This window comes from Theropithecus gelada, chromosome 7a (assembly GCF_003255815.1).
Source record: "Theropithecus gelada isolate Dixy chromosome 7a, Tgel_1.0, whole genome shotgun sequence".
Classification (NCBI taxonomy): Eukaryota; Metazoa; Chordata; class Mammalia; order Primates; family Cercopithecidae; genus Theropithecus; species Theropithecus gelada.
In genome coordinates this window covers 50311307-50323392 of record NC_037674.1, presented here as the reverse complement: position 1 = coordinate 50323392, position 12086 = coordinate 50311307, and the positions used below count along the sequence as shown (strand labels likewise).

The following is a 12086-nucleotide window of genomic DNA, read 5'->3' as shown; positions in this document are numbered from 1 at the left end:
GCCATTCTCCTGCCTCAGCCTCCCAAGTAACTGGGACTACAGGTGCCCGCCACCACGCCTGGCTAATTTTTTTGTATTTTTAGTAGAGACGGGGTTTCACCGTGTTAACTAGGATGGTCTCGATCTCCTGACCTCGTGATCCACCCGCCTTGGCCTCCCAAAGTGTTGGGATTACAGGCGTGAGCCACCGCGCCCGACCCCTGCAGTCTTAATACTTGCATGGTCCTTGTAATTGAAAAGTAAAGAAATCTGGGAAGACTGTTTATCTTTTCCAATGGAAGTGTTTTTCTCTTGCAGTGGCCAAAGGCCAGTTTAATGCAGAGCCAGGCCCTTTGGGCTGAGTTAGCCAAGTACTGAGACAGCTTATTCACTCAGGACTTCCTAATATTTGTATTAAAGTAAGAGGAAAGGGAAGAATAAGAGACAACTGAGCACATTAGCCTGCCTTGCATTTATTTTATATTCTCTTACTGACCTGTGATGTCAGTATTTCCTCTTGGGAAATGTTTTTCACACTCTGCTTTCCTGACAGTGTTTAAAACATAGCTGGTCCTTAGTGTCTATGTCTCGAATGAATCAACTCTGCGTTTAGAGGAGTACAGGAAAACATCTGAAAAGTTATGTTTGTAGAATCCTACAGCTGAGCCAAAAAACGGTGACCAGTGCCCAGCATCATTAGGGCAGAATTAGGGCGTCTCCCATTGTGAACCCTATTAGTCTTTATAGTGGGGCACTTTGTCAACATGCTTTGAGCGAACTTTACAGCTAGTCATGTTTGTTTTCTTTACTTTTCTACTTTGCATTTCAGTAGCTCCTCCTCATGTGGCAGGATATGAAGTGGGTACTATTTTTTAGCTTTTTATTTTTATTTTTTATTTTTTGAAACTGAGCAAAAGTTTTCTTTCTACGCTGCACTCTCTCCCCCCAAATAAAGGTTGGGTATCTCTTATGCAAAATGCTAGGGAGCAGAAGTGTTTCAGATTTTGGATTATTTAAAAAGTATTTTGGAGTATTTCTGGAATACATACCAGTTGAGCATCCCTAATCCAGAAATCCAAAATGCTCCAATCAGCATTTTCTTTGAACACCACGTTGGCACTCAGAAATTTTTGGATTTTGGATGTTTGGATTAGGGATGCTCAGCTTGTGCTTTCAAACATTCATATTGGTGTTCAGTGGTTAGTGCACTGTTTAGGGCTAACAAATACTGGGCTAGTGGTTAGAGAAGCAACTCGTGCTTTTCTTTTTCTTTTTCTTTATGTTTTATTTTATTTTATTTTTTTGAGACGGAGTCTTGCTCTGTCACCCAGGCTGGAGTGCAGTGGCGCAATTTCGGCTCACTGCAACCTCTGCCTCCCGGTTTCAAGTGATTCTCCTGCCTCAGCCTCTGGAGTAGCTGGCATTACAGGCATGTGCCACCACGCCCAGCTAATTTTTATGTTTTTAGTAGAGACAGGTTTCCCCATGTTGGCCAGGTTGGTCTCGAACTCCTGAGCTCAGGCGATCCACCACCTTGGCCTCCCACAGTGCTGGGATTACAGGTGTGAGCCCCCTTGCCAGGCCAGCTCATGCTTTTCAAACTTTAGTTCCAGGATAACTGACCTTCTACCAGTGTCATTTGGGAAGTCTGACCTGCCTTCAGAGTATTTGGGTCTTTGGATTCTAGATTCTTTCCTGTTTTCTCCTATGACTGTTTTTGTGCCTCTACCTGTTCCTCTTTAGCAGTATCTGTATCCTGTTTCCTCTGAGCTTTATTCTTGGTCACCTGGTTTCAGGAGCTTTGGGTTTTATCTGAATGGAAACGATTTCCCATTTTGCTTCCTTAACCCTGTCTTCTCCTTCATTGATCAACTGCTTATTTTCATCAGTCATTGTAATAGTTCCAGGATAGTTCATTGTCAGTCATATTGGACATGACTGAACTTTTTCCACTGAAGCCCTTGCTTCATAACTCTTTTGTATTATATTATTGTCAACAACTTTATCTTCCTGGCCTTTTCAGTCATGCAACAAAGTTGGCATGATTTTTATTGCTTTTTCTTGTAGTTAATGTCAAGTTGCCCTTTTTTTATAACCTCTTTTTAGACTTTTAACTTTTAATTGGCTAGTGTTTGCTTTTTTAAAATATATATGTAACTGTTTTTATTTCTTAATTCAGCGGAGTTTTGTGTACTTACACTGAACCCGGCACAGTGTTGGGTGACACGTGTGAATGACATCATTCCTGTCCTCTGTTGGCTTATAAACTCCTTGGGAAGTTAGAGCAAGAACACAGATTAACTACAGAACAAAGTTGGTAATATGGCATAAGTGCTAGGTCAGTGGTACCCACAGTGTTGTAAGTGGTCAGATGGGAGTGATTTTTTTTAGCAAGAGTAATCAAAGATAGTGTGTTTGGGCTGAGTCTGTAACAGCAAAAATGAGAAATAACTTAAAAGTTAATCAGTAGGTATGATCTATGTGCTGTATATCAATATGGTATGATCTATGATTTATGCAGTTATAAAAAGTAAGATACAGTCTTTGAAGAATTTTTTCATGAAACTCAAGGATGCTCCTGAGCAAGAAAGCAGGATATAAAACTTCATAAGATGGATGCAAATTTTTTACTAAAAGAAAAATCAAAATATTATGTGAATATTTAGAATTTTCTACATATTTTGTGCATTATCTGGTATGAACATCTGTTAACAAACATTATTTTTAAAAAGGAATACTCATTTCCTATTACCTTTGAATTATTTATTTGACCATTGTGCTGTACTGAATCGTTTTTCATTTTTGCATTGTGTGTACATTTTTTCTTTTTTCTTTTCTTTTTTTTTTTTTTTTTTTGAGACAGAGGCTCGCCCTGTCACCCAGGCTGGAGTGCAGTGGTGAAATCTTGGCTCACTGCAAGCTCCACCTCCCGGGTTCAAGCGATTCTCGTGCCTCAGCCTCCCAAGTAGCTGGGATTACAGGTGTGTGCCACCATGCCCAGTGAATTTTTTTGTGTGTTTAATAGAGATGGGATGAGAAAGCAGAGCTGAATCCGGAAGAAAGAATGGGTATGAAAATATAAGGTCAGGATAACACCAGTAGCAATATACACAGACAAGGGAAGAACAAGAGAATAAGGATTATCAATGTACTGCCTCAGTATTAAATCAAAACATCCTATTAGAAATAGGTCTCTTGCCCAGTGGTCACTCTTCAGTGGGTATGTGTTTCCCCAGGTGTGGACGGAATGATTCACCAGGACGTAGGAAGAAGATACTGAATATTCTATTTTTTATTTTAACTAAAAACAGTAGAAATTAAACTTTATGAATTTTAATGTATTGATGAAAACTAGCACCCTTATGAAGTTCCATGCCAGCCAATTGCTGCCTGTATTTGAGATATCTGAGGAAAATATGACTTTCTATAACAAGAAGTCTATCCATGCTAGTGGGTATACATCATTTTTTAAAAATTGCAGTAAAATATACATTACATAAAATTTACCATTTTAACCATTTTTAAGTGTACAGTTCAGTGGCATTAAGTGCATTCACACTCTACAACCATGCCAATTTTTAACTAAATCATATAAAAATGTATATGTGGCTTAAAAAGATTCTCATAAAGAAACTATATGTTAAGTAACGATAATACTAATGTAATCATAAGTAAACAAGAAAATGGCAGAACACTTTCCCTATTCCTCTTATAGGCCTTCTTTAGCTAGAATGAGGTTGTCAAAAATTAATCAAATCTATGAAGATGGTCTCCCAAATTAAAAAGTATCAAGAAGGTCATTCCAAACATGAATCCACATTAACTATTAGGAATTAACTTCACCCTAAATGTATACTCTGCATCAAAAGTCTGCAAACTGTAGCCCATGGGCCAAATCCAACCCACTGCCTGTTTTTGTAAATAAAGTTTTATTGGCACACAGTCATGGTCTAGGCAAAGTTAAAAGAACACAGAGGATAATGTCTAGAAAATGTACACACAGCCGGGGGTGGTAACTCACACCTGTAATCCTAGCACTTTGGGAGGCCGAGGCGGACAGATCACCTGAGGTCAGAAGTTCCAGACCAGCCTGACCAACATGGTGAAACCCCTCCTTCCATTTATTTAGACTGTGATAGAGGTTCAGTCTAGCATACCAGTCACCTGATCCACTCTTTCAGGGTAGTCAGATGGAGACCAGAGCTTGATTCTCTGGGGGTGGGTGGTTTGGAGAATTCTGTGGGACCTTCTGCCTTGGCTGCTAGAGTAGTTGTTGACTGATGTGTGGTAGCCAAATAGGGTGTCAGAGACAGGGTGTGGCTGGCTACTGTGTTGTGGATGTGCATTAGTGTGGCCTCTACAGGATCAGCTCGGTATGGACCCTTATTATTTGGTGTTTCAGAAACTGCTTACCCAGAAGAGAGAAAATTCTGAGAAAAGAGATCACATTAACCGAAAGGTCTAAAGAAAGGTTTGTAAGTCAGTATAGCAATTTGTATTGGTAGGTGTATACCTGGCTCAGAATGTAGAATTTCTTGAACAAACCAGGGATTCCCAACTGCTGGCATCTAGCCTAAGGCCAAATTAAAAATCAGAAGATTGCTTGCTGGGTAAGCATAGAATTAAGGACTAGCTGAATAGTATTTTCCTGCAAGCTAAAAGAAGACCAGGCCTTCTTTTAGTCTGGGGGTATTTCTCCCTTAAACAACTGCCAGACGTTCAGACTCAAACTGAAGCAGGATATTTCCCTTCCCTGACCTATTCATGGAACTCATGACGGGGTACCTCATTTACTCCGCCCACTGCTCTCAACTCCTTGCTGAAGGGAGTGTGCGAGTGAATGAGGCAGGAACTGGAGTGCACAAGCCCTGGAACCGGCTGTTTCAGTGCCAGTGGGATCAAACTCCACTCAGACCCGCTGTGTTCTACCCATTGTGGGAGTGAGTGCACAGATGAGCAGGTGCAGGAGCCAGAACGAACGCTCTTGGGCACCAGCAGGAGCGAACTCAGTGCAGGCCATGTGGCAGCACCTACGTGGGGTGCCTGTAACTCCTGAAGCCCTAGAGGATGTGTTATGGTGCTCTTTTAGCTCTGCCATCCACAGATGGCTTAAGTGTTAACAGCTCAGTGGGCCTGCAGCTGCCCTCTGCCAGTGAGGGCAAAGGGCCAATGTGACAGCCTTTTGTATCTGTACTCATGGCTTCTGAGCTTTTGTCCAGTGTCCAGGAAAAATGAGGTCACATGAACGAATTAAAGTATGGTAAATGTGGGTGATTTTATTTTTATTTATGTGGGAAGGGGAGCTGAAAAGGGGACAGTGGGTGGTGGATAGGTAATTTTCCCCTGAAGTCTGGCTGTCTCCAGCCGGATTCTTCTCCACAGTTACACAGTCAAGCTGTTCCTCTGAAGTCAAGCCACTTCTCTGACATCCAGCCGTAGTCTCCAACGTCCAGCTGTTTCTCATCTCTGCTGACTGAGTCTGGGGTCTTTATAGGCACAGGATAGGGTGGTGCAGGGCCATGGGTGGTTTAAGAAAAGGCAACATTCTGGTAGGAAAACAGGGATATAAGTTCTCACTTTGAGCCACAATCAAAGTGATTGTGGCTCAAAGTGAGCCTTTTCAGCTTCGAAGGTGGGGCTTCGCCAGGGACCTGCCTCTAGAATTTCTCTGCCTCCTGCCTCTATCATTGTATCAAAACCACCATGCTATGTTCTTACTCTTCCTCTTGTTTGCTAATAGTAAGTTGTCAGAAAAGCTTTTGTCATTACCAGTTTCCTTATGAAGGGGATAACTGGTTAAGATTTCCAGGAGTACTCCTTAGTTCATATTCATTAACAAGTTACTTGGGTGTAATATTTATTGTTGTTGTGTGTGTGTGTGTGTGTGTGTGTGTGTGTGTGTGTGTTTTGAGACAGGTTCTTGCTCTGTTGCCCAGGCTGGGGTGCAGTGTCGTGATCATAGCTCACTGCAGCCTTGAACTCCTAGGCACAAGCAATCCTCCTGCCTCAGCCTCCTAACGTGGGATTATAGGCGTGAGCCACCGTGCCCAGATTGGGTGATGTTTGAAACCTATTATTCCAAATGAGATTTGTTGTTTGTGCTACTTAATATGATTTTGCAATACTTACCTTTACCATTTTCACATTGGTTCCTGTAACACTCTCCACAAAGGACTGATGTACTGTATTTTCCACTTTCACTTAGTGCTTTCTGTGGATACACTGACTTTAGTCCCTATTTTTTCTCCAGGGTCATCTAGTAGCAGGCACCCAAATCAGGCAACTCCAAAGAAGAGTGGTTTAAAGAATGGCCAGATGAAGAATAAAGATGACGAGTGCTTCGGGGATGATATTGAGGAGATCCCAGACACAGATTTTGATTTTGAAGGGAACTTGGCTCTTTTTGACAAGGCAGCTGTGTTTGAGGAGATTGATACCTATGAAAGGAGAAGTGGTACCCGTTCCCGGGGCATCCCAAATGAAAGGCCAACTCGGTACCGCCATGATGAGAACATCTTGGAGTCAGAGCCCATTGTCTACCGACGGATCACAGTGCCCCACAACGTGAGCAAGGAGTTCTGTACGGGTGAGTCGCACCAGGTCCCACATCCTGCTCATTGCTGTTGCCTTTCTCTTGTGCTTAAAACAGAAAGACCTGGCTTCTGAGTCAGAATCTCACACTAGGAATTCATTTAAGTGGCTTGGTGGCTGCCCCAGTATTATTGTCTCTTGGGGACTGCAGCCAATAACAGCATTCTGCCATGGTTAGGGGGTAATTTCTCTAGATGTCTGTGTATATCCTGTATCTGGCAGGATCTGACCTACTACTTACTTAGTATGTTGTGAGTAACAATTACAGGCAAAGGACCTGCTATGTAGATTCAAATATTCAGATCTGTTTTTACTTTGGCTTCCCTGTTACTGCCCATATATTTCACCAGACTTCAACTCTGTTTTACTAAGTATTTGTTGTTGCAAAAAACAGTTTAAGATGGATGATTGGAATCACTGGCTAAAAATAGAGTTTTAATAAATTACATTTCTTTACTATGCTGTTCTTATCTCCTATTAGCCCAGGATATTGAAAGTTGGCTAATTTCATGTAACAGTATAGTACCTTATGTAGGCCACTGTAGATGACAATCTAGTTCTGTTACCTCAGTGATTATTGTTTCTTGTTTTAGCGTTAGAACCTTTTCTTCAAACCCATGGCATAGAAAACAGATTAAAGCAGCTGTGAGAGAGGTAATTCACCACATCCCTGTCCCATCCCTTCCCACCAAACCACATTACCAACTGGGCTTCTTGGAATATGGTTTGAAAATTGTTGTTATTGAATGATCTAAGAGCTAAAGGGGAAGTCATAATCATTTTAGTAAGTAGAGAAGGAATTGAGTATAATATTTTTATTTTGGTTTAAAGTTTGGAATATAAGGAATATAAATCTTGAATGCTGGTAGCTGCTATAAGGAGAACAGTGGATGTGGCTAATTGCATTTGGAGCAAAGTCAGACATGGCTTTTTTTATAGGTAATAGTAAGACTCTGTTGTATTTGGTTTTGCTGAGTATAGTAGCTTGCTTGTGCTTTCCATGTGAAAAAAAAATAGGCCAACTGTCAGGCTAAGAAAGACTGCTAAAAAAAAACCAAGACTGCTGAATTATGTCAGTCTTTTGCTGGCAGATTCTGGTAGGCATGCCTGTTTACTAAGGTGATGTCCTTAAGTGGCAGTGACAGTGACAGTGTAACTTGCCGAAGTCCTTTCATTTTTAACACCTGTGTAAAGGCAAACAGCCTAGCTCGGAATCGGGTTTAATTTAAATTGCTAGGTTTTAAGCCTTTCAAAGGCAGTTATCATCTGTTAAGTTTGGTATTCCTCCAGATCAGCCAACTATCCTCCTCTGACTGCTTCCTTTTTTTACTGCCATCTTTGTGAAAAAAAAAAGCTGCTCCTGCTGCTAGCTCTCTGTATCTGTAGTCCAAGTGCTACTGCTGAGGCTGTTGGATTATGCAGTGTGTGATTTCCCTGAAACTATTTACACTGCAGGATTTTTTTTTTTTTTTTTGAGATGAAGTCTCACTCTGTTGCCCCAACTGGAGTGCAATGGCGCGATCTCGGCTCACTGCAACCTCCACCTCCCAGGTTCAAGCGATTCTCCTGCCTCAACCTCCCGAGTAGCTGGGACCACCATGCCCAGCTAATTTTTTTGTATTTTTAGTAGCGATGGGGTTCACCATATTGGCCAGGCTGGTCTTGAACTCCTGACCTCATGATCCACCCACCTTGGCCTCCCAAAGTGCTGGGATTATAGGCATGAGCCACCGCACCCGGCCCTACACTTCAGGATTTTTTGAACTTGGGAAGATTATGATCTGCCCTGGAGTCAAGTGGCTAAGAGTGAGAATCAGGGAGGATTCTCAGATCTAACAGAGCCTGAGAAAATACTTACTAACGTGAACAAAAGCAGAGGTAGAAATTTTTTCCTACTGCACACTCTGGCTCCCCAACTTGATCTTCACACCTCTTTTGTTTTTAATGACTGAAGTGAAAAGTTCTGTCATATAAAACTGTTTTCCTATCAATAAACGTACTACAAACCACATGTGCTGGTCCTTAGCCATAAACTTGGGTGTGGCGTCTTGTGGTATGTAGTGACCAGTTGCACTCCACTGGTTCAATGAGGGGGAAAGAAGCCCAGCAACTTTATGCCATCTGGTTTTTCTCTTTGTTCTTAACATTGACAAGGAGTGAAAATGAAGCCCTTTTGCCAAGCAGTGTCTGTGCTGGAAATAGAGCAAGCAGGCAGTTATCTTACTGAGAGCTTCTTCTACAGGGGTTTTTTCTCTGTGTTCCAGTTCCAAGGCACAATCCTCAAGCAGGTTTTCACTGAGGGGCAGTCAGTCAATGCAGTTTCTCCATTGATCTTTCTCCATTGGATCTGCTATCCAAATGTTTGGGTGAAAAAAGGCAAACTAGATTATATAGGGAAACAGTCTAAGACCATAAAATGTTAGTGTTAGTTGATCACCTAGTATAATTTTCTCATTTTACAGATGAGGACATGAGGCCCAGAGAGGTAAAGCCTTTTTTTTTTTTTCTTTAAAAGACAGAGTCTTGCTCTGTCATCCAGGCTGGAGTGTAGTGGCATGATCTCAGCTCTCAGCGCACTGCAACCTCCACCTCCCGGGTTCAAGCAATTCTCCTGCCTCAGCCTTGTGAGTAGCCGGGATCACCATGCCTAGCTAATTTTTGTATTTTTAGTAGAGATGAAGTTTCACCATATTGGTCAGGCTGCTCTTGAACTCCTGACCTCGTGATTCACCCGCCTCAGCCTCCCAAAGTGCTGGGATTATAGGCGTGAGCCACCGTGCCCGGCTGGTAAAGGCTTTTCCATTGGCCATATGCAGTGACTCACTCCTGTAATCGCAGCACTTTGGGAGGCCAAGGTGGGAGGATTGCTTGAACTCAGGAGTTCAAGACCAGCTTGGGCAACAAAGTGAGACCCTGTCTCTACAAAAAAATAGAAAACATTAACTGGGCACAGTGGCACGTGCCTATAGTCCCAGCTACTCAGGAGGCTGAGGTAGGAGTATCGTTTGAGCCCATGAGGTTGAGGCTGCAATGAGCCAAAGTCATGCCACTGTATTGCAGCCTGGATGACAGAGCCAGACCCTGTCTCAAAAAAAACCCCATGAAAACCTTACCTATCACATCTTCTTTTCTCTTCTAAATATGAATAAAAAATGAGCAAAAATATAAGAAGAGGAGGGCAGTTTAATGGCAAATAGACTACAGATGATCCCTCAACTTACAATGGTTAGACTTATTTTTTGACTCTAGGATGATGTGAAAGCAATACTTAATCAGTAGAAACTGTAGTTCAGGCCGGGCGGGGTGGCTCACACCTGTAATCCCAGCACTTTGGGAGGCCGAGGCGGGTGAATCACGAGGTCAGGAGTTCAAGAGTAGCCTGGCCAATATGGTGAAACCCCGTCTCTACTAAAAATACAAAAAATTAGCTGGTAATGGCAGGCGCCTGTAATCCCAGCTACTTGGGAAGCTGAGGCAGGAGAATCGCTTGAACCCAGGAAGTGGAGGTTGGAATGAGTCGAGATCATGCCACTGCACTCCAGCCCTGGCGACAGACTGAGACTCTGTCTAAAAAAAAAAAAAGAAAGAAACTGTAGTTCAAATTATGAACTGACATCTTTTCCTGAGCTAGCAATATGCAGGTATGATATTCTCCAATGCTGGGCAGCAGCAGGAGCCACAGTAGTCAGCCATGCAGCCATGAGAGTAAACAACCAGTATTCTACAGTGTACTGTTTTGCCAGATGATTTTGTCCAACTGTAGGCTAATGTAAGTGGTCTGGGCAGATTTAAGGTAGGCTAGGCTGAACTATGGTGTTTGTTTGGTAGGTTAGGTGTATTAAATGCATTTTCAACTTAGATATTTTCAATTTACGACGGGTTTATTGGGATAACACCCATTTTAAGTTGAGGGACATCTCTGTAGTCTTTTCTTTAGTACTGTACTGTCTCAGGAATAGACCATCAGTTTACAGAAGTAACTTGGCTCCCACAGTCTGGCCTTGTGGCATTCATATCCTAGAATACCAAGTACTTGTCTACTAATCCCCACTGTAGCAAAAGAACATGTTTATTGCTCATTTGGTGATGGCTTGGGATTTAGGATTCTGATAGCTTGCTGCTGGTGCCCTATATATTGACTTCATGCTAAGTGGTATCAACCAAGTACATAAGCTATTTTTCACTAATTGTTTTTACTCCTCTTGGCAGTACTCTTTGCCAGCTGTGTGTGTTGTGATGGGGAACAGTGTTGTTTTAGGTCTGTTGATTGGGAAAACACATTCAGGAAGCAACTAAATTTAGCTCTTTGTTTAACCCCAATTTTTTCTCTCTGGAAAGTCCTTTCAGGTTCTTTGGCAGGGCCTCTGTCTCCAGCAGTCACGGATCATCAGACATTTCTCTAGCTTGGCCCTGCCCTGCTAAATAATGGTGTCCAGTGATCACACTCTGGATTGGCCAGGGTCTTTCTAGATCCAGACTTGTAATTTGAAATTCTTTGAAGACTGATTCTATGTGCATGTGTTAAGTTTAAATATAAAACACTAGATGTGTGTGAGCACTCTATGTTCAGTGGTGAGAACTCCCCAGAGAATACTGCTTAGGAAAGTGGTAAGGCTTCAGAGAAAAATCTTTTTTTTTTTTTTTTTGAGATGGAGTCTCTCTCTGTCACCCAGGCTGGAGTGCAGTGGCGCGATCTCGGCTCACTGCAAACTCCACCACCTGAGTTCGAGTGATTCTCCTGCGTTAGCCTCCCATGTAGCTGGGATTACAGGCGTACACCACCACACCTGGCAAATTTCTGTATTTTTAGTAGAGATGAGGTTTCACCATTTTGGCCAGGCTGGTCTCGAATTCCTGATCTCAGGTGATCTGCCCACCTTGGCCTCCCAAAGTGCTGGGATTACAGGCATGAGCCACCATGCCCAGCCTAACACTCATGATATTCTAAAGGAAATATTTTAAGACAGTTTGGGTCAGTCAAAACACTGTGTTTATTATGTTTATTATACGTAACTGACTCTAAGACATGCTTGCCTTTAAGTTACGAAAATATAATAGGAGATGGAAAGATTCCATATATGCCCAGAGTCCAGTGAAAATGTGGACATTAAGTGCCACTAGGTGTTGAGAGGCAGGAGAGGTCCTGTAGGTTGCATCAAGGAAGGCTTCATGATGGAAGCCTTGAAACATGGGCAGGATTTCACCAGGCAGAGAGAAAGAGGAGGATATTCGTGGGTAGGCTAGGCAGGTGCAGGTGAATGGTATGAGTAAAGGGCTGTGTGGGAGACTGGTCATTAGCTGGCTTGGCCAGGGCAGAGAGTTTGTGCTGGGGATTGGAAGGAACTAAAATACAGCTTTGGACCAGAGCACAGAGGGCCTTGTGTGCCAGTACTATCCTTGTCCTGTAGTCATAGGGAACAACTGAAGGCTTTTGGATAGGAAAATGACATGAACCAAATCTCTTTTAGGAAGACTGGTCTTGTGGTAGGATTCTAGGTGGAACGAGAGGGGAGAGA

At 42.6% G+C, this 12086-nt stretch overlaps 1 protein-coding gene across 6 annotated transcripts in view; it reads left to right on the top strand.

Annotated features, from left to right (window-relative positions):
* Nucleotides 1–12086, top strand: part of EDC3 (enhancer of mRNA decapping 3) — a 63856-nt gene that overhangs the window by 33854 nt on the left and 17916 nt on the right. For all 6 annotated transcript variants that reach the window (XM_025389626.1, XM_025389632.1, XM_025389627.1 and 3 more), the window contains one exon: nt 6230–6565. In XM_025389626.1, coding sequence (XP_025245411.1) covers nt 6230–6565 — 336 coding nt within the window. The remainder of the gene's footprint in view (nt 1–6229; nt 6566–12086) is intronic.